We start from the raw sequence: 22,500 nt of genomic DNA on the forward strand, positions 1-22,500 counted from the left end.
CAAAATGTTTGAATATCATATTTTTATTATTGTTTGTCTAGGTATTTCTTCGAGCCAGTCAGCAGACGCTCTTACAAGACAAGCTCGCCATCCTACTTGAAGAGAAAATCCGTTTCCTGCAACATTGGGCAAGAGGCCGACTCCAGCGCATCGAATATTGTCGCATTCGACAGGCCATCATCACCATCCAGGTCCCTTTATCGCATTGTCTCTCATTCACTTTAATTTGTTTTGATGCAATTTGTGTTGTGATGTTTTAGAGTTGGCATAGAGGAAATCAGGCGCGCAAGAGGTACTACTGTCTAAGAGAACGATCCGCTGCTGCTGTGTGCATTCAGGCCACATGGAAAGGCTATTCTATCCACCAACGTTTTAGACGTTCAGTCGGCGCCGTGAAGACAATGCAGAGAGTGTGTCGAGGGTTTCTAGCGAGAAGAAGGTGAGTGTATACAATGAATGATTTTATAACTGTGTGACCTGACTGTTGGCACGTAGATCTGATAGACTGAGAGAAGAGAGGAGAATTCGGATGGAGGAAGAAGTAAAACGACGGAAGGAAGAGGAACGTGATAGGGAAGATAAGGTGAAGGAGGCGGTAACGTTTGAGGAGATTGAGAGAGTAGAAGCGGAAGTTCTTAAGTTTATTGATAATATGCCACTGACCAGACGACGAGCAGTCTCAGTCCCGGACAAACAGTTGGAGATGAAGGAGGGAGCAGCGAGTGCGGGGAGAAAACTGAGTCATGCAAGTACAGCGGAAAATACACGGAGGACAACTGTGACAGGCTCAGGAACACGGTGAGAAGACAGATTTACACTACAGTTTGCTTTATGGAAAGTCTTGTTGTTGTGTTGTAGGGTTGGTCGACTGGCGCTTGCTTATGAACATGGCCTAGTGGGTGGTATGAGTCAGAAACCGGGTAAACCTCCTGATCTTGAGACTGTGACAGGGAGACAGGTGGGAAGACAGGTGGGAAGACAACAGAGCATGTGCCCTGAATCAGCTGTTGTAAGTATACCTCACTTGTGTTTGTAGAGGTCACCCTTGTTGATGCATAGAGAAATGTTTGAGAAGGGGCGTTCGAAATCACTTGATGCAACAGGTGAGAACACATCGAGATCGCTGACTACTAGTCCTGTGCCTTCGTGTGGGAGTCCGACTATTAGACAACGGATGGAATCTTTACAAACGAAGGAGAAGACGATTGAACAATTGGATGAAGACAACAAACGAAAAGAATCGAGATTGGCCGATCTGGCTGGAACACCGACAGTAAAAGTGAGGACTGAGACTGTGTCCAAGTCGATCAAGAAAACAATTAAAACCAACGTGAAGCTTCCTCTCAGAGACCGGTCTATATCAGAGGGCCATAAAGGTCCAGTAAAACATCAGAAACGATTTAAGAAAGAATTGAAATCGCCAACAGCAAAAATGATTCAAGGTAGGTGGTATACAGGCATGCTGGACACCTTGGTGGACACCAAGTCTCTAGAGCCAACTTCTTACAATTTCACTTCACATCTTGTCTCCAAGTGTGTAATTCACTGTGTGTCGTGTTGTGTCTGCACAAGCTGTACTTTTTCTGCAGTGTCAGGTGGTTGTCAATACTAGGGAGTTCAAAGAGTGCGTAGGTAGTGTCCTGGTTTAGTTATTGACGTCATTTCTTGGTTTTTATGTGTGCCCGTAACATTATACAGTTACTGTAACTGTATTCCATACGTGATGCGTCATTAGTGTCACAAGGTTTTTATCCCACAAGTTATCTATTGGTGCCACCAAACGCTTTAATCTCCCGGGTTGGCAAGCGTATCTTGTTGTACAGTACCATCTGATGTGCAATATCAGTCTTTGCGTGCCAGTGTAACTACAGCCTCTGTATTAAACAAGGACAATTTATTGTGACACATGGTGTAGCTAGGCTACTTGACAATAAAACTATTACAGTACTATGCTAAACACGTATGTATGTAAGGTCCACTACTACTTTAACTACAACTACCGGTATTAATAGAAATATCTGTATAACAGATATCTAAATCAATGGCATCAAGTCACTGTTCAGGGAAACATGCGACTCTCAGTCGAAGCCAAAAGGATGCAATTCTTTCAAATGGTTGAAAACTTTCTTGATGTAAACACATGATTTATTGCTTGTTATAAAGTGCTACTATATCACAAGAGGTTTCCAAATAGACGACGGACCAGAGGACAATAGTAGAGAGATAGTCACTAGAAACCATTATCTCAAACGTGTAGTACTCAGTACTACTGGTCTATAACGTGCAAGGCTTGCCGTCTTCCGCGCTGATTACATTACACTAAAAAGTTTTTACAGCTCTACCGCGTTTAGCGCACTAGAGTTAGTGTGTGAAAGGAAATGAGGTCACACGTGGTAGTGTAATTGAATCTCGAGTTTGGTAGCGGTAATGAAGAGGGCGGAATTCTATGGGATAGTAAATCAATTAAATCAATATGTGTTTATTAGTTATGTTGCCATTGAGACAAGCGTACAGGTAGACGGAAACAGACATGAGAGGTTGAGTTGTTTGAGAGAAAAACATTTCAGGAGAAGGAACATCTTGGCTGAGTTAGTCTTTTAGCGTGGTAGGTGTTCAACACATACACGCAAGCAGAGTTAATTAATTAAGGACAGAAGACTAAACAGTGGCTCTAGTGCTTTAGTTAATTGAGAACACGCATGCATGCAGAATTAAGTGTGTAGATGGACAGAAGACCTGATAGTGTGGGCTATTATGGCTGTATAGTTAATTGAATTGAGTACATGCAGGCCTATGGCATACCATATTTCTTGGTCACAGCTGAGAGTACAGATAAGATAACATTAGCTCGCCCTTGAATTAAGCACCGCATTTTATCATCTATTGCTGGTATTTTGAAGGAAAAATCACAGGACTTCACGAGAAGCATACCTGAGGCGAACGTTTCTCGAGATGTCTTGGATACTGTTTCATATGACGTCACAAATTGTGAAATGCATACTGTACTGTACCAGTATTGTAAGTGTTTTTCTCTTGGAAAGATCAAACCTACAGTGTGGCAGTTCTAAAGTACAGACACAGAGAGCCTTTAACAAGTAACACCGTTCTTTAATAAACGCCTCTCTGGTTTAGCTGTAGTTTAATTGAAGAAATAGGGTATGTCATATGTTTGTTCTCATTAATTAACTAGCCTTTGCGTGGGAAGTTCCGTCTTATGTTTCATGTGTTTCTAAGGCATCAACATACCAATACAAGTAATGACAACATTGTGGTTGTTCAAATGTGATGTGAAGTTACCACAGCTGATAAATGTTTTTACGCAGACGAAGCTAGGGTGCTACAAATATGTGTATAGCCTCTTTTACAAGCTCTCTTAACGCGTGCAGGGTGGCTAAATTGGGCAGAGCCTTCATGCCACACTTTAGCCTTCCTTTTGCATATAGAATTATGCAAATGATTTAGGATGTATTGCTGTCGTTTCTCTGTGAGTCAATACTTTGCCAACAACATTCTAAAGTATTGTTTGGAGGGATGCATCTCTTAATTAATAGTAGAATTTTAAAAACTTTTTCTCTGAAAAAAGAAATAGATGTAGGGATTGTATAGAAGTAACAGAAACAAGATCTATAGATAATATGAACCAAAGCCAGACATTATTAGTGAATCCTTCCAACCCCCAAAATGTAAAATGTAGGGAATGTGGAGTTGGAAGGATTTACTAATGATGTCTGGCTTTGGTTCATATTATCTGTAGATCTTGTTTCTGTTACTTTTTATACAATCCCTACATCCATTTCTTTGGTTAGTTTTTAGGAGTGCAAAAGCACAACATAGCTATTGTGTATGTGTCTTCATTAGGGCCTGTAAGCCTTTTATAAGCATGTCTAAGATTTAGCGCATTTCATTAGCATTAATTAAACCTGTTTATATGTAACAGCTTATGTTAGACATGATTCAGAAGTATACTCAAGTGGTTTATAGGTCTAGGGGTATACGGTATCATGGTATCCTAGCACAGGTTGCACGAATATTGGTTCTAATTTTAAGTGCCTTTGCATTGTTCTTTCTTCCGTGCGTGTATAATTGAATATGCAACGGGAGTTGGAATAGAACTTGGCTTAGTAGTCAAAGCCAAAGATCGTCACATATGGGATATGCGTTGCAACTGTTGGGTTCCTGTATAAATTGCTGTGTGCGTAATTATTTGTCACTTTTGCTCCTGTGTGTGACGTAGATTGCAAACAATTTCAGACTAGACCGGACAATGGCAAACATGATTGAATTACACAGTTTTGGTGATAAACTCTTTCATAAACGCGTTTGGCCTATCTGATTGGCTCTTCGTCCATTGTCTCTGGTTGCCATGGACAAGCAATCACAAATACTGCTCCGTGATTGGCCCGAACTGTGCAATAGCATTGATGGCGGTCGTTGGATCAAATCTGCTTGAAAGAAACACAATTTTTAATTAACATTGATTTCGGTTTCTTTAGTCACCAAAAGAATAGAGTTCAGGTAACTCTAAACGTTTTCTCAAGTTTCACAGCCGTACTTAACGTACAAAAAGAGATCTGTGGAGAAGAAGAAGGAGGAGAACAAAATTGGCGCATGGGCCTCCGAGGCTAGCAACTGTTTTCTAGGTTGTTAGATGATTAGTGACCAAAACAAAATAGGATATAGTACACGACGTACAAACATTTCATTTCGTTGATTTTGAGAAATTTTAGTCTTCATTTACTATGTTTTCTAAGTGTGAAAAAGATGACCACGCCCCCACAACTCTTCAAAACTGCGGCAATCCCTAGATACATGGTACTACCGTACCCTGTGATACTAGACTATTGTATTGGAGGGATGCATCTCACAATACACTAGACTATTGTATCGGAGGGATGCATCTCACAATACACTAGACTATAATAATGGTTTGACCTTCTATAGATGGTCAATTCCGTGTTGTAGTAGACAACATGCACCGGGATTCATCACCTACAGATCACTGATCACCGACATTGCATGTAGAGTTTCCTGTGTTGGTAGTGGGTGGGGCGCAGACAGTGTCATTGGTGACAACAGATTGCATGAACAGAAACGAGAGTCGATCTGTAACACTAGGAGCTAACAAGCTCGTGTGGCTTATTTTACGTACCCAACTTTGCCGATCTGCTGTTTATTCATTTGTAAGGTTGATTATAGGTAGCTGGTTCTGGATGTCTTCATTTGTAGTTAATTGTCTAATCATGTAAATACGAGACACACTAACTTTATGCTTAATTATGCTTAATTGGTTTGCTATATTTGGTTGGCTTCCAGTGCAAGGATCGATAAATTATGACATACGATATGTAGGAAGAAAACTTTCTGGAGGCAGTGTAGCTCGGTATATACAAAATGGTGGTGTCTGTCTGTCTGTTTGTGTATCTGTCTGTTTGTCTGTCCATCTATTTGTCTGTCTGTCTGTCTGTTTGTCTGTCTTGTGAGATGATCTTTCCCTTTTTTTCTCTTTTTCTTTTCCCACTTTGGTATGTTCTTCAGTGTTTAGTAAAAATATAGGAATGGGTGTCACCGTGTGCCGCATTTTTTGCATGGAATTTGCTAAGAAACAAATCCCTCTCAATCACTCATTTAGTTTGCCAACTTCCGTACAGTAAGTCCGGATATCTGGTTATTATGTTGCCCATCACACCTGCTGGTCGTCACTCCCTGTTGATGGTTTGAGTATGTTGTCACGAGGCCTTCATCATGTGCTATCGTTAGTTGATTGCTCTGAAGCTCTAGGGTTTGCGTAAGTGTTGCATAAATGCGAAGTCTAATGTTGTATTGATTCAGGTGTGATTGGTGCTGTTGTCAGATCGAGATCGAGTGATGCCGTGAAGATACCTAAAGGTACACACACACACACACACACATACACACACACACACACACACACACACACACACACACACACACACACACCACACATACACACCACACATACACCACACACACACACACACCACACACACACACACACCACACATACACCACACACACACACACACACACACACACACACACACACACACACACACACACACACGTGTCTTCACTTTTCTACTCGGTTTGTGAGTTGCGTCTTTGTGTAGTGATATCTAGCCAGTCTGATGTCGTTCGACCAACAAATGCTCACTTTTTGAAAGCCGTCACGTTCAAACGTCTCACCAATTGTAGCGTCTGTCACAAAGGTATCACCGGCTTCTTCAAACAAGGAATCAAGTGTTCGGGTACCATTGCATCGATTGAGATTTTTTTGATTTTGGCAACATGTTGTGTTTCAGCTTGTCAACTGTGTTTTCATCGACATTGTATTGCCAATGCAAATCAGTGCTGTGGACCTCCTCAACGGACAGTCGTCAACGTGTCGTCTCATCATGTCGTCAGCAGTCCATCCCAACTGCTCGATCTCGATCGATTTCTCGCAGACAAAGTCAGTGCCTTTATGGATCTCTATGTGGACGATTTCTTAATGCGTTGAAATAATATAGATTGCTGCTTATCACGATGAAACGGAAACGAGTGGCAAACGAGACAACATCGTGGATGTCGTGTTTAAGTCGGCTCTTCGTGAATTTCACAGCCATCTTGTGACTGCATACGCACAGGCAACGGCCGTATGGAATGCATCGTTTCTTCCTTAAAACGATTGTGCTATTCTCCTGTTTATGTGTTGTGTAGGAGAGCAGTGGTCCATTCGAGCCATTAACGAGTGATCACTTGGTGAATATGTTTTCTGATGTGTTGACCAAGGTGTTGAATGTGAAGCAGATTGGAGCCGATTTTCCTGTCGCGATGGGGCTGAATGCGTTTAAGCCTCTTATCGATGAGTTTGTCAACTCGAGGTAGGCGCACTGTGCTGTGTGAGGTTGCATTTGAGTGGTTTGAGTAGTTGTTGTGTTGTTGTGTGTGTGAAGGCGAGTTATGAAGGAATCGATCGAAGATGCACGTGACCTTAGTGTATTGCATGGCTGTGTGTGTGTGTGTGTGTGTGTGTGTGTGTGTGTGTGTGTGTGTGTGTGTGTGTGTTGTGTTGTGTTTGTGTTTGTATCATGTGTGTCAATGTGTGTGTGTGTGTGTGCATGTGTGTGTGTGTGCGCGCGCGAGTGTGTGCGTGCATGCGTGCATGCATTGTGTGTGTGTGCGTGCATGCATGCATGCTTGCATGTGTGTGTGTGTGTGTGTGTGTGCATGTGTGTGTGTGTGTGTGTGTGTGTGTGTGTGTGTGTGTGTGTGTGTGTGTGTGTGTTGTGTGTGTGTACGTGCACGTGTGTGTGTTGTGTGTGTGTGTGTGTGTGTGTTACGTGTGTTGCACACACGTGTGTGTGTGTGTTGCGTGTTTGTGTGTGTGCACGTGTGTGTGCATGGTTGCATGTGCTACTTATTACCTGTTTAGGCTCAGCGGAAAAAGGGGAGCAAGCGACAACGTAAACGCCAACGCAAAGACAAGGACTTAGTTGTAAGTCTCGTAAGTCTCGGTTGTTGCATACTAATGCGGCTAATTCATCATGTAAAACAGGAGTATAACAAGCATCGCTTTCATGGCGAATGTTGCAGTACACCGACTGTGTGTGAAGTGTGCTGTAAGTTGCTCGAAGTGCTACAGACCGGTCAAGTCTGTGAATGTAAGCTTGTTGCATTATCCGTCTTGCTTGCCGTCAACTTGCCCATTGTCAGTCAGTCAGTCTGTTTGTCGGTCTGTTGGTTGGTCTTTCTCTTGTCCTGTTTGCTCAGATTGTTGCCTGCTTTCTCACTCTTTCTGTTTGTTGGCCTGATTTTTTTGTCTTTTGTTCATCAGTTTGTGTGTCAATTTTTGTGTCAGTCGGTGTGGCTGCTTCTTTAAGGCTGGTTCACAACAGACATATGCACGTTCACAATATGCATCCGATCCGCGCACGGCGCAGCGGATCGCTGTTCACAATATGACGGAGCGCGTGTGTGAGCTGCGCTCTGATGACTATAATTAGATTATGTACTAATTGTCACATGACAATATCTAGCCACGTGACTATCACAATATGTCTATTAATGCAAAGAAACAGTTGCTTGTGTTGTGCCTTTTGCGGCGATATCGCAGCAACAAGGCAAAGAACCGTCGACGTGTGTGGGTACGTGAGATCTTCTTTGCTGTCCATGGCACGTGCCCTTGACTTGAATTCCCGGACATAGCACTCTACATCTCGTGACCAATTAAACATGTGCGGTGATTGGAGAACTGTAAATTACATTTCCTGTTTGGCGTACGACGTTTCCGGTTGAGCGCATCAAAATAGAGGTGATCCTATTGTTGCGCTCTGCTCTGCGCCACTGCGCTTTGACGGCGGCATCCTTTGATGTTGGCGCACACCGTCGGATCGGATCGCAGCGCATGCATATTGTGAACATGAGTGCGTCTATTGTGAACCAGCCCTTAGTCTTAGTGCTTGATCAGTCTGTCTGTCTGTTTGTTTGTCAGTAGTGTGTGTGTGTGTGTGTGTGTGTGTGTGTGTGTGCGCGCGTGTGTGCATGTGTGTGTGTGTGTGTGTGTGTGTGCATGTGTGTGTATGTACGTGCATGCGTGTGTGCATGTGTGTGTGCGTGTGCATGTGTGCGTGCGTGTGCATGTGTGTGCACGCGTGTGTGTGTGTGTGTGTGTGTGTGTGTTCAGTGTGCAAAATAATGGCCGGACATCGGACATTTACCGACCAAACGAAGCATCTGTCCGGCCACTTGTGATTTCACCGGACATTTTGTTGGTGGCGTAGCGTCAGGTGTATAATTCCGTATGAGCAACCTACATCCTCGCACATCCCAATGTCATGTCAACAAACGTAGTTTCCGGAGTTCGCGCACAAAACAAATGCAAACAGCCACGTGTCGTCACGTACACTGTACAGTTGCATGCTGTAAGTGTATTTTGTCAAATCCCGGATGTAGCGGTTACGTACACACGCTGGGGCTCCAAGGGTTGTGTGTGCAACAAAAATGCAGCAGACAGCCACAGGCGGTAGAAATACGTGTACAGTACACGGTGAATGCGGCAGGATAGGAAACTCAGAGATATATGCGTGTAATGTTTTCTGTAGGGGCTGTAAGAACCTGAAGATAATTAGGTTGATAGGATAGCACGAAGTCACTGAACTACATACCATGGTAGACCACAGCTAGATTGCCACTAGCGTAGCGTTCTGCATGTTCTTGGAACGATTGCAGTTTCCATGTCTAGAGGTATGGCACATATGCGGACGAAGATGATGTTTCCAAAACTCACTGGGTACAACAATTGAAGAACTGAACGGGCTTGCAGAATTTTAATTAATAAGTGGATGGATTTGTAGCCAAGGCGGTCTTTCTCCGCCGCAGGGGGTGGGGGTGGTGGATGACTGGCTGGACTCTCGAGCCTAAGTCTAGCTGTCAGAGGAATGAAAGCCTGTCAATGGTTAGTCAGACTTTTTTTGGAAATTTGTCAGGTGGGTTGTACTAATTGCATGCATATGACTCTTTATCAAAGGCATGCAACATCAAAGTGTCATCATCTAGAGCCATGAAACCTGGCACTTGGTCAGGCATTCTCGAGCTAGCTGCAGTGGCAAGTGTCTTTGTCGACCTGTTCGTGCAGTGTATTCCAAGAGATTTGGTTTGGCACACAAATACATGGACACGTGTACCAACCTTGAATTACTGCGGCAACCCCAGGGGTTTCCCCAGGAATTAATAACAGCGCTGCATTTTATTAATATTAATTAGCCATCGAGATCTTATTTTTCAATAGAAGTAACTTTAATTAATTAATGATTGTCAGACTTATTGGTGTGACCGCTGACATAAATGTCATGATAGCGTGGTAGGAACACATGCCACATGGATAGTCACTAGGTCAAGGTGATATGCATTACCGTCTTTTATCACAACACAACAAATTCATAGCAGCGTCTGGTGGACACAGATCTTTGCTAACAGTATCCACACTGTAGGATATGGAAGACATGTCACACCTGCTTGAAGACCGGAACTGATTGGAATGCTGTCAGAGTAGACAGTTATCATGTAAGGATGTTTAGTCAGAAGTGCTAACGTAAACGTTTTACCTATTACAAACATAAGGTGTGTTCACACTTTGGTTTGCATGCCTGGTTTGGGCTTGTTATCATAATTGAGTTAGTGTTAAACGTTGCACCTGCCCCATAGCATGCTGGTTTGCGCTGGGTACCGTACTTGCGAAGGTTGGTTTGCGGTTACTTGAGTCTGGTTTGGAGCTATCAAAACATTCCTAGCTGTTTAGCGCCTAGTAACCAGAGTAACAGTAGAAATCATCGTCTACTGTGGTGGATGCTGCTAGACACAGGGCGTCAACAGCAGGAATCTCGGGCGTGAAAGATGACAGAAGACGTCGTTTTCGTCGATATCGCAGTGCTAGCACTGAGTACCGAACTGTTGTGTCGTTTGTCATGCGGAGCACTCTAACTCTGTTGTCAGACGCCATGTCGAGAGATTCCTGCTCAAACAACGGATCACGATAGCGTGCTAGGTTGACAAACCAGGTAATCAAACCCAGCTCAGTGTGAACACAGGTTTGTACTGTATGCTAATTTATTTCCTGGTATCACGCAAATCAAAACTCAACACACCATGGTTTGCAAACCATAGTGTGAACACACCTATAGTGTAATAAAGGTCTTGGAATGCTGTCAGAGTATGAACTTATCATGGGATGTAGTAGTCAGAGGTGATAAGAGATCTTGTAAACTTACTATGCATACTAGTAGTCCTGTGAGTAAATACTGTGAAATTTTATATTATTCCAGGTGAGTGGTTACACTCTGTAAATCGATGTGTTAGGGTACACTAAACAAGAATGACAAAGACCTCACTCAGTAAACAGTTAGCTCAAATGAGGGTTGACAATGAAAGCAAGAGTTACTTGACTACACAACACGTAATTATCTGCCCAAATCTACTTGACGGCAGACAAGTTATCTACAGGATTATGTGTACAAGGTCGCGTTGAGGAAATGCTAATTACAAAGCTGTGGGTGTGGTGAGCTGGGCCTAATAGAGATAGTGTGTTGACGTCACAATCACGTGATATCCCGGAAGTCGCCATCTTAGGGGGCAAGCCTATTAGCATGGCTGGAGTTGCTGTGTTTTCGGCTGCCACGATCGTAAAATTCAGGGGAGCAACATACGTTTTTAGTCTATGCAACATACGTGTTTTTAGTCTATACCGGCTATACTAACCAGTCAGGGACCAGAAACGTGTCATTTGAGCAACAGATGACGGGCAGCGTGGATCTCCAGCCTAGACAGAAAGGACTGGAAGCCATCGCAGCATTCGCGTGTTTGCTCTGATCACTTTCTGTCTGGTAGAGCTGTCATTTCTAGTATGTTCTATAATAAAAGAGTAATCTATGCTACTCTGAACAATTCTAGGAAAGCCATCCTTTGTGTATGACTCAACTAACCCTGACTGGGTACTGTACCATCTGCAAGGATGGGTTATGTTGCTACGAGCACTTCCAGTAGAGAGAGATTTGTTCGTCTCAAGAGAAGGTCTAGTACACCTAACAGCATACAATCATATACAACATCATGTTACTCCAATTGATGTCGGGAATGACTTCTGGCTCCTCCGTCCACAGTTGAGCCTCCGTTCTACCTGTTTTTAGGCCCGCAGCTACAACTTTCTCCTCGTATCGCTTCTGCGATTTAACGGAGAGACTTTTAGACTTCTGTTCCATAATCTCTATTCTAAGAATTAGCTTTATCACACTCGACCATCAGACTAAGAAATCACGACAAACTCGCAAATTCACCGATAAAATTTGGTTTAAATCTTTCACAATTAGTATACTGTCGCCGTACTATCTAACACACAGTCGAACGTCCTTGAAATGTTGTACAAGCCGCTGTCGCAAAGAGAGATACCTGCGGAGGACAGAAGCTTGCCCCCTAAAATGGTGGCAAATACGGGTACTACAGGGAACGCCTAATCCCCCCCCCCCCCCCGCACGCACTAGCTCTATGTCAGGTCAACGTGCGTGCACAGACTTGTAACCCTGTAGATAATTGGATGCTGCTCTGCAGTCAAGTAATTACGCTTTGGGCACATAAAATTATGTGCTGTGCCGTCAAGTAACTTTTGGAATTCCTTATCAACCATCATTTGAGATACAGTCATCACCATAGTGCCATCACCACAGCGCATGCAGCCGAGGCGCTGCGCTATAGGGAAACCCCTGTAACCCATGATAATCGTCATGAATTGATCCACTACAGTAACTACATCTGAATGGGGAAACATATGCCTCCACCCAAATCACTTTGTTCCTTGTGCTTGCATATCTAGTGTGGTGGAAATATATGTATATATATGTGATTAGTTGTAAGTGATAAATAGTATTTGCCAGGATTGGAATGCCCGACCAGACATTTCTAATGTCCGGCAAATTTTGAATTGACAGGACATGATGTCCGGTGATCATTCAAAGGCTATTTCGCACACTGGTGTTCGTCTCGCATAGCCAGACCCCTTTCCGCCACGTCATCCTTCCGGGCGAAATGGGGTCTGGTGAACAGGCTTTGATGTCGCTGTGTGCCATCGGCTATCTAAAGACGGGATTTGGTTTCTTAAATGCTTCACTGAAGACCAGACTGGTATGCAAGCAGTGCAATCCTATCTCATTGGCTTCTCTTGTTTCGTAGAGAACAACTCAAAGACTACAGCTCGAGTCGTTGCTGTTTGTGAAATCTGCATGTACAGCAACAATTAATTAAACGCGGCCGCGGAAATGTTGATGTCGGCAGGCTAGGCTTCCATCTCCTACGCAATCTGTCATGATTGACGTCGTACTTAGCATTAGTGTGCTTGTGTCACAACCGAGACTGAATGCGAACGTACTTGATGTAAAGCAATGTACAAAACACGTGAGATGATTACCCAAACACAGAAAGACGACTCATCTTGTTTTGATGACATCAGCTCCAAGCCCTTCAATTCCAGTACCAGATCATATTGCTCACTCTGGACTGTCCGCGGTCGCTTTAGACGTCAAAACAGCAAACAGCATCGAGTACGTTCGCATCCATTCAGTGCGTTTACATTCAGTCGCCATTGTGACACAAGCGCATAACACTAGACATACCACGTCAACTTTCCCGTGGCTGCATTTAATTGCTGCTGTAGACATGCAGATTTCACAAACAGCAACGACTCGAGCTGTAGTAAGTACGTCTTTGAGTTGTTCTCAAGAGAAGCTAATGAGATAGGATTGCACTGCTTGCATACCAGTCTCATCTTTAGTGAAGCATTTAAGAAACTAAATCCTGTCTTTAGATAGCCGATTTCTGGCTATGTGGCAGACAGCGACATCAAAGCCTGTTCACCAGACCCCATTTCGCCGGACGTGGCGGAAAGGGGTCTGGCTACGTGAGACTGTGTGTGTGTGTGTGTGTGTGTGTGTGTGCACGTGTGTGCGTGCACGTGTGTGTGTGTGTGTGTGTGTGTGCACACGTGTGTGCATGTGTGTGTGTGTGTGTGTGTGTGTGCGTGTGTGTGTGTGTGTGTGTGTGTCTGTGTGGGATCGCATGTCTGTAGGCAATGATACTGCAATAATCTTTGTTGTTTATAATTTGTAGTTTGCAAATTAACATGTCATGGCGACTGCGTCAAAAAGACGAAGAAATGCCTAGGACACTCCAAGGACGCTGGCTGGGGCTCACTGGGAGCAAAAGGCAACCAGCAGCAATTTGGTGTGGCTCTCGTACAGCTTGCTGAACGTAGTCGGACAAAACTACCGATCGTATTCGATTTATGCATCAATAACTTAGAAGTTAGAGGTAAGAAGCATTTAAGATATGGGTAAGGAAGGAAGGTTTGATGTGTTGGGGAAGAAGAACTAGTGAGACTTGATCGAGATGGAGTGGGTCATTGATGGTTGTATACTCTTTCTGTTGTTGTTTCTGGTGTGTGTGTGTGTGTGTGTGTGTGTGTGTGTGTGTGTGTGTGTGTGTGTGTGTGTGTGTGTGTGTGTGTGTGTGTGTGCACACGTGCGTGCATGTCTGCATGCGTGCGTGTGTGCATGCATGTGTGTGTGTGTGTGTGTGTGTGTGTGTGTGTGTGTGTGTGTGTGTGTGTGTATGTGAGCAGGTTGTTGCTTTGGGAAGTTTGTGTTTGAGTGGAAATGCTGATGTTCTGTGGTTGTGTTGGGCAGGTCTGTTTACTGAGGGATTGTATCGTAAATCGGCGTCGGCTGTGCAAGTGAGACGCTTACACAAAGCTCTCAACCAAGGTGGTTGCTCACACAAATAAATAAGCACATACAGACAAATTAACATGCAAACAAACAAACAAGCATATACAGATAAAGAAACAAGCAAACAAACAAACAAATGCAGACAAGCACATACAGACAAACAAACAAAACAAACAAACAACACACCTACAAACAAGCACATACAGACAAATAAGCAAACAAACAAACAAACAAGCACACACAGACATAAATATACATAGACAAACACAAACAAGCACATACAGACAAGAAAGAAAGCAAACAAACAAACACACACACAAATAAACAAACAAACAAGCAAATGAACACACAAGCAAATGAACCCACAAACACACCAACAAACAAGCAAGCACCTGCAGACAAATAAACAAACACAAACAAACATAAATGCACAAACAAATGAACACACAAACACACCAACAAAAACAAACAAAAAAGCAAACACAGACACGTAAACAAACATAGACAAACACAAACAAGCACATACAGACAAGAAAGCAAGCAAACAAACAAACACACACACAAACAAACAAACACACAAACAAACAAACAAGCAGACACACAAGCAAATGAACCCACAAACACCAACAAACAAGCAAGCACCTACAGACAAACAGACACAAACAAACACACAAACATAAACACAAACAAATGAACACACAAACACACCAACAAAACAAACAAACTAGCAAACACAACAGACACACAAAGAAACACACAGTCAAGTATTGGTGGCTCAACTGTTGATCTGCTGTAGATCCTCGATCTGTAAAGCTCGATGAATTTAGCGTTCACACTGTTGCTGCCGTCGTCAAGCAGTTCCTGCGTGATCTTCCCGAGCCACTTCTCACGTTTGCGTTGTACAGCGAGTTTGTGCAAGCGACAGAGATTGCGAACAAGCACGCACGATACAACGCCTTATTTGAACTCACAGAGAGATTACCGAAGTCACATCAGGACGTCTTGGAAAGAATAGTGTATCATTTGGCAAGGTCAGTCAGTAGGTGAAATAGAAAGTGTGTGTTTGTCTGTGTGTGTGTGTGTGTGTGTGTGTGTGTGTGTGTGTCTGTCTGTCTGTCTGTCTGTCTGTCTGTCTGTCTGTCTGTCTGTCGTTTTCTATGTTGTCTGTTTGTACGTTTTTGTTCCTGCCTTGTGTGTGTGTGTGTGTGTGTGTGTGTGTGTGTGTGTGTTTGTCTAATTGTGTTTTGTTTGTGTTTTGTTCATTTGTCTGTTAAGTGTTTGTCTGTGATTTGTTTGTCTGTGTTTTTTGTTTGTTTGTGTGTCTAGTTGTGTGTGTGTGTGTGTGTGTGTGTGTGTGTGTGTGTTTGTTGTCTGTTTGTTTGTGTTTCATTGTCTGTGTTTATTGTTTGTTTGTTTTGTTCATTTGTTTGTTTGTGTTTTGATTGTCTTTGTATTTGTTGTTGTTTATGTGTTCTCTGTATTGTCTGTCTGTTTGTGTTTTGTTTGTTTGTCTGTTTGTTTGTGTTTTGTTTATCTGTTTGTCTGTGTTTTGTCTGTTTGTTTGTGTTTTGTTTGTCTGTTTATGTGTGTTTTGTTTGTCTGTTTGTGTTTTGTTCATTTGTCTGTTTGTGTTTTCATGTTTGTTGTCTGTGTTTTCGTGTTTGTTGTCTGTCTGTGTGTGTTTTGTTTGTCTGTTTGTGTATTGTCTATCTGTTTGTGTTTTGTTTGTCTGTTTGTGTATTGTCTATCTGTTTGTGTTTTGTTTGTCTGTTTGTGTTTTGTTTGTCTGTTTGTGTTTTGTTTGTCTGTTTGTGTTTTGTCTGTCTGTTTGTGTTTGTTTGTCTGTTTGTGTTTTGTCTGTCTGTTTGTGTTTGTTTGTCTGTTTGTCAAATTTTACTCTATTCTGTTGTTTGTATGTGGTTGTGTGTTCTTAATCTCTATTGTGTGCATGTCTTTTGTGTGCTTGTTTGTTTATATTTGTTTGTGTGTGTTGTCTTTATCTTCATTGTTTGTCTGTTCATATGTTTGTGTGTTCATACATTTGCTGTTTGTCTGTGTACCTGCCTGTATGTTGTGCTCGTTTGTTTATTTGCTTTCCGACACGTTCCCACTTATCTACACCTACCACCTAATTACTGCCCCTTCTACAGAGTAGCTCAACAAGAGCAATCCAACAAAATGTCTGTCTACAATCTTGCTCTCATCTTCGCTCCATGCGTCATGCTCCCACCGAAAGACACCGCCCCTCTAGAAGCACTCACCGATCTCCAAAAACAACGCAGGTTTGTGACACAACAAGATATACAATCATAGCATAAACCTTATGTGAATACCAATGTCTTCACAGTTGTGTGGAATGTCTCATCGATGGACAGAAATCGAAAATTAAAACGACGTTGTCTGATCTCAGTGTGCTGGACGCGGAAGCGTATACAAAATCAAAATACCTCAGCGTTCTTTCTGTGAAAAAGGCTCGATCATCAATTCACTTACAGTCACCGTCAGAGGTAAGGTCAGTTACCATTGTGTGGATGGATGTTGACAGCACATTGTGTAGAGGTCATCTACATGTTCTGAGGATTTGGTCGACAATGCGCTCAGTGTTGTTGATTATCTTCGCGAGCTGGACTCGGAAGAGCAGAAGATAAAGGCAGAACTGGCAGAGCTGGAGAAGGAACGGTACACACTAGGTGTATACACAGATTGGTTGTATACACAGATCGATTGTACATACAGATTAGTTGTATACACAGATTGCAATGCAATTTGATGTTGAACTTTTGGTGTTTGTGTTGTAGGACGGAGTTGACTGAATTGATGCCGACCTTGCAGCCACGACGACGGGAGTCGGTCGAGGAGACGGACGAAGAACTTAGTGATACGGAACAGACGAAAGACGGTATGTCATCTGGTGACGAGCTGGAAGGATCGGAGGATGAATCACAGTATGCACTAACGTTTGATCTGCCCGGTAAGCTTGATTATCGATTGTTAACTAAAAGTGAATGTTTAAATTGGAAAGTTTGACAAACGTAGATGAGGACTGGTCATCTCTGTCTTTGCTCACTCATGCATAGTATACAGTATACAGATGCACGCAGTTGTAGAGGCATTTTGTGCACAACATAGTTATACACATTGACCTATACTCAGCCAGTGCTGTTGTACACAAGGTTGAACTAAAATTTAATTATAATGCGGGACTGTTAAGGACTAAGAAATGGAACGCCATAGGTGACATAGTTTGATGTTGACAATTAGTTGTTGATGTCAAAGATTGGTTATTGATGTTCTATGTTAACGATCAATTGTCGATTTTTCATCCATCTGTGATGGCAGCATTCTTCATCTAACTGTCATGTAATACAATACAATGCAGTGCAGTGCAATGCATACAGTGCAATACAATGCAATGCAATGCAATGCAATACAGAGCAGTGCAATGCAATGCAATGCAGTGCAGTGCAGTGCAGTGCAATACAATGCAGTACATTGTAGTGCAACACAATACATGGCTATACCATGCAATACCGTATTCGCCCGTAATAACGCCCTGGGCGTATAGAAAAGAAGCACTTTTTCTGGGCGTATACTAGGGCATGGGCGTTATTTTGGTCCCAGGCGTATACATGGTCGCAAAATGCTGTCGTTTGGCCAGTCATCATCTAAATATTTGAAGACAGAAATACCATAAATGCTTGCAAATATCCATTTGCAAGATCAAAGGTACTGGTATCTCTATCGCATCAGCATACACGCAGAAACTAAACACTATACATACATGGTCGGCCTGAAGCCCATCAAGAGCATCAGGGTTGGTAATTGCAACGAAGACATGAGTCTAGCGGTAGGCACTTTAACTCAACACTGACACCAGCTCATCAAACGCACACAGACGGAGACAAATGTTCTGCGGACCCCATTTTGTTTTGTCTGCGCATGCGTATCCTGGGCTTATACTTGGGCAAGGGCGTATAGTTGGGCATGGGCGTTTTTCGGGCTGAAAGTTCTGACCTGTCGCACATGGGTGTATATACGGGCATGGGTGTTATTTCGGTATGGGTGTTATTACGGGCGAATACGGTACAATACAATGCAATACAGTGCAACACATATAATACAATGCAATGCAATGCCATGCAATACAGTGCAAGACAGTGCAATATCATGCATACAATACAATGCAATACAGAGCAGTGCAATGCAATGCAATGCAATGCAATGAAATACAGTGCAATACAATACAATACAATACAATACAATACAATACGGTGCAATACAATATAATACAATACGGTGCAATACAATATAATACAATATGATACAATGCAATACAATATAATACAATACAGTGCAGTGCAACACGATGCAATACAATATAGTGCAGTGCAACACAATACAGTACAATGCAATACAATGCAATGCAATGCACTACAGTGTAATACAATGCAAATATTATGCAATACAAAACAATACAGTGCAGTACCATACACCACAATGCAATACAATGCATAGCCTCGAACTTCCAGACCAGAGAGCCACCAGACGCCACGCCACAGCACACCACACCACACCACACCATCCCATCCCATCCCATCCCATCATGCAATGCAATGCAATACACAACACCAGTTAGCAGAAGAAAGTCCAGCGCACAACCCTACAATAATTGACCAACATGAGACATACAACATATTATAGTTGACTCGTAATTTGATGGTCTGCTTTTACTTTTAGCTGCTCCTTCTAAACTACAACACAAGAACAGATGCAGAGTCAAGCTTGCCAAGCGACGAGCACCGTCCCGTATGTTTAGAAAACAGATGAAGAATGCTAAGAGTACGGACAACTTGTTGCGTTGGAAGGAAACACCCGAGACATCCAACTGCATGTACAAAGTGTGAGCCTGATTATGGGTTGCATTATAAGTTAGTTTGTTCATCTAACTTTATATGAGAGATAGTATGCTAAATTGTATGTGAAATGAGTTTAAATTAATGAATTGAGATTTGCGAATTAAGTCAAAGTTTGATTTTTTGGGTTTGAGTGTGTTAGAGTGTGTGTGACGCCAAGAAACGTCTGGGATCTGAGAGAGCAGTATATGTTCCTTACAGTTCTGTGAAGTTCTAGAACCAATGTCTGAGTCTTCCATTTCAATTTAAAATTTTAAACTTCAATTTTTAATTTTAATTTTAATTTTTAATTTTTCAAATTTTTGATGAACAGTAATTTTTTCAATGATCTTCAAGTCTTTACAGCCAAAAATTTTGAATTTGACAATCAAGTTTCTATTTTATATTTTGTGGGAAATGATTCTCTGCCCAAATATCGATGCGTTCCCTGGAACAAGTTGTTCTGCCGTTGACTGTAACAGTTTTGTCCAAATACGGTTTGAAAGCTGTAGCAGCTGTAGCAATGACAAAACTAATGTGCCAAAGATATGTGCATGCATAAGAAACGTAACTGTTCCGGAACTTGCCATCCAGTTCCAAATCTGTACGGAACTCTAAATATGGCTCTGGTAGACATACAGGCCAGTCTGCTTGTTTATTGTCTAATGGTCGATACTAGATACTCTTACGTCTTTGGGCAGGTCTTCTACTAAACGAAAACTGATGACTGGCGAATACGTAAGAGTGTGAAATCCCGACAGCGTCATCTGTGCCGCATATTCGTCATTGCCGGATACTCAATTTCAATCTCAATGTATACATCCGGTGTAGCATGCTTGCCGAGATTTATTTTACATTCTGCGCATGCTCAGTGATTATTCGCGCATTAATTAAGTCAACTTCTGGGTGCTAAAATATTAGATTGACTGTATGACCGTATTTTGTTTCTTGGATGTGTCATTCATTGGTGAGTGCACTTAAATTTTTTAGCTTGTCACATCCGGGAATGACAAAGGCGCAGTGAGATTAGTCACGTGATGAGCTCTCCTGTCTACTTCAAGCTTCTAGAAGTTTGGTTTTTGAAATCTAAACTTTTGTTACAAACTTTGTATCTTTTGCTTTCTCGAACGTCTAGTTCTCTTTTGGTTTCCGAACACTCATCTGTTGAGGAAGGCGTAGCCTTGGCCTCCCAGACCCGTGTAGCGCCGATTCTGAATTGGCGCTACACGGGTCTGGAAGGCCGAGGCTAAGAAAGGTGTGTAGATATCTAGATTAGAAATTCAATGAAAACTGTAGATGTATAATTGTTTAATTGTTGCTAATGTTTTTTGTTCGGTATTTGTTGTTTCTTGTTATTGTTGTTAGTGTCTTTCTTGTTTGTTTGTCGTCACGTGCAGTCGTGTATGTGCATCATCCGTTTTCATTGATTGCTGTCACGTGATCCAACTCTACTTTTCGTTCAACAATTTTGTCCCAAGAACAGGCCCCTGACCATGGCGCTTTCACAAAATAGTAGGGCTGGACACCAAGGCTTACAAGTACCCGTATGTTGCAGTCTGACGCACGCGCAGATCCCCCACACACTCGACAACCTCCCTGCTCCTTTCAGAGCCGTCTGTGACTATATCATTCACACTGGACATTACAAATTCAATTACCGGTATATTAGCAAACACCTAACAGCATCAATCAATAACTCCTATACAATAATTCATTCCAGCAACAGCCAAGAACAGATAAAATTGCTATCCTACTCAACACCTTCACTGATTTCTGTTAGTTTCTGTTGCACTTCATCCTCCAGTCTTCGGAGTTCCTCCTTCAGACCAAGTACACTCTCTTTCATACGCAAGTGTTTCGTACCAACTTGTTGTACCTCCTCAGCAAAATCGGTGAGTGGCTCAGGACCTCCTTCCCATCGTAAAAAGAGACCCGACCATAACACGATGCTCTGTGGCGCAACAGACGGCCACAATACAGACGAGTGACTTTCATAAATCGGATTTGTGATCTGTTGGGTTACAGATGAACTAGCAAAGTGCGTCCACACAGAAAACGTACTGCGACTGAGGTCTAACTCGTTTCGTTGCCTCTCGTTGTTACCTATAAACGTGCCGTACGCAGACGACGACGTGTTCTCAAACAGAAGCCTCAGGAATGTCTCGTTAAATTCGAATGCTAGTGGAAATTGTTGCATCACTTGCCACACGCAGTCAAGAAAGAGAAGGAAGATGGGAGCTTCGTTGGCACGATTAAAACCTATCTGACCACATCGATCACCAAACGGATGACCAGAGCTTATCCACTCCCTTTCGATAAGAATCTTGAATCCTTGGATTGTACGACAGAATGGATCCAGTAGCACTTGAGTGAGGGACGCAACTTGGATGGTCGTATCAAAACCGTGGGTATCGTGAATGAGTACCGACGAACCATCGCGTTCGATACTCTGTGCAACCTTACACGCTGCAACCAACACGTCGGTCACGTGACTCAACCACATCGACGACCTCAGCTTTGACAGCCACGTGCCACTACTGCCGCTCTTATCACAGCACGCATCGACGACCTTCACAAAACTCTCCTGGAGAACAGAGAGCTTATGCTCAACGGTGCAGTGCACGCGTCTCCAATGAGGATAATGCGCTTCGATCTCGATGCCTCCGCCTCGTGATTGTCGTTGTTGCGCCTTTTGTGTGGACCTCACGTCCATGATGAATCCTCGCTTTCCTGTAGTGAGAGACGCTTTCAGTAGGCGTTCGTCTTCCTTGCTTCGTCGATTGGCGGGGCCGACCAGTGGCTCCCCGCTTCTCATGATCGACGTCTCCTTCGACGGATGATAATAACTGAGGACAGGAAACCGTCCCGATTGCCGAAACTTCGACACCTTAATCAGCGTCTCATCGTCTATCTCCATAGGCACGATACAACGTCCCGGATAAGATGGACACACAGCATACTCCAAATTAACAGACGAAATCCGCCATTTGTTAGGGGGGCAACACATTCGATCGAACTCCTCATCAATACTGAACAACGACCAGCCACTTTCGCGCGCAAAATCGACATTTGGATGATAGTAGAACGGATAGGCGAGTCTGGGGTTTGTCAACTCATTGATTTTCCCAATAGATTTCGCCACCTTGTGCATCTCTTGGTTCTCAGCGGATGGAAAGAGTAGGGATATCGATCTCATGTCTCTCAGTCGGATGCTCAACGACGGTGGCGTGCTCGACGGTTTCTCCGTGATTTGCCACATGTTCGAGATGAGAACCTCGAGAAAACCGTCGCGGTCGTCTGTCGTGGTCCCTCGAGGGGACCCCGACCGCCGCGAAAATACG

The 22,500-nt window shown here is 43.0% G+C and overlaps 2 protein-coding genes across 3 annotated transcripts in view; one reads left to right on the forward strand and one right to left on the reverse strand.

Annotated features, from left to right (window-relative positions):
• Nucleotides 1–19,313, forward strand: part of LOC134195990 (unconventional myosin-IXa-like) — a 32,405-nt gene extending 13,092 nt beyond the window's left edge. For both annotated transcript variants that reach the window (XM_062665070.1, XM_062665071.1), the window contains 21 exons: nucleotides 42–191; nucleotides 261–439; nucleotides 496–798; nucleotides 859–970; nucleotides 1,037–1,442; nucleotides 5,830–5,886; nucleotides 6,129–6,266; nucleotides 6,321–6,469; nucleotides 6,528–6,653; nucleotides 6,718–6,881; nucleotides 6,954–6,981; nucleotides 7,433–7,495; nucleotides 7,556–7,661; nucleotides 13,651–13,851; nucleotides 14,226–14,303; nucleotides 15,064–15,298; nucleotides 16,418–16,549; nucleotides 16,615–16,774; nucleotides 16,825–16,946; nucleotides 17,066–17,238; nucleotides 19,005–19,313. In XM_062665070.1, the coding sequence (XP_062521054.1) occupies nucleotides 42–191; nucleotides 261–439; nucleotides 496–798; nucleotides 859–970; nucleotides 1,037–1,442; nucleotides 5,830–5,886; nucleotides 6,129–6,266; nucleotides 6,321–6,469; nucleotides 6,528–6,653; nucleotides 6,718–6,881; nucleotides 6,954–6,981; nucleotides 7,433–7,495; nucleotides 7,556–7,661; nucleotides 13,651–13,851; nucleotides 14,226–14,303; nucleotides 15,064–15,298; nucleotides 16,418–16,549; nucleotides 16,615–16,774; nucleotides 16,825–16,946; nucleotides 17,066–17,238; nucleotides 19,005–19,171 (3,249 nt within the window). In that variant the 3' untranslated portion in view covers nucleotides 19,172–19,313. The remainder of the gene's footprint in view (nucleotides 1–41; nucleotides 192–260; nucleotides 440–495; nucleotides 799–858; nucleotides 971–1,036; nucleotides 1,443–5,829; nucleotides 5,887–6,128; nucleotides 6,267–6,320; nucleotides 6,470–6,527; nucleotides 6,654–6,717; nucleotides 6,882–6,953; nucleotides 6,982–7,432; nucleotides 7,496–7,555; nucleotides 7,662–13,650; nucleotides 13,852–14,225; nucleotides 14,304–15,063; nucleotides 15,299–16,417; nucleotides 16,550–16,614; nucleotides 16,775–16,824; nucleotides 16,947–17,065; nucleotides 17,239–19,004) is intronic.
• A 1,329-nt stretch (nucleotides 19,314–20,642) lies between these two features.
• Nucleotides 20,643–22,500, reverse strand: part of LOC134195346 (myotubularin-related protein 9-like) — a 1,965-nt gene continuing 107 nt past the window's right edge. The window contains exon 1 of the mRNA XM_062664363.1: nucleotides 20,643–22,500. This exon is cut by the window's right edge and continues 107 nt beyond it. Within this exon, the coding sequence (XP_062520347.1) occupies nucleotides 20,910–22,500 (1,591 nt within the window). The 3' untranslated portion in view covers nucleotides 20,643–20,909.

This window comes from Corticium candelabrum, chromosome 20 (genome assembly GCF_963422355.1).
Source record: "Corticium candelabrum chromosome 20, ooCorCand1.1, whole genome shotgun sequence".
In the NCBI taxonomy this organism is placed as follows: domain Eukaryota; kingdom Metazoa; phylum Porifera; class Homoscleromorpha; order Homosclerophorida; family Plakinidae; genus Corticium; species Corticium candelabrum.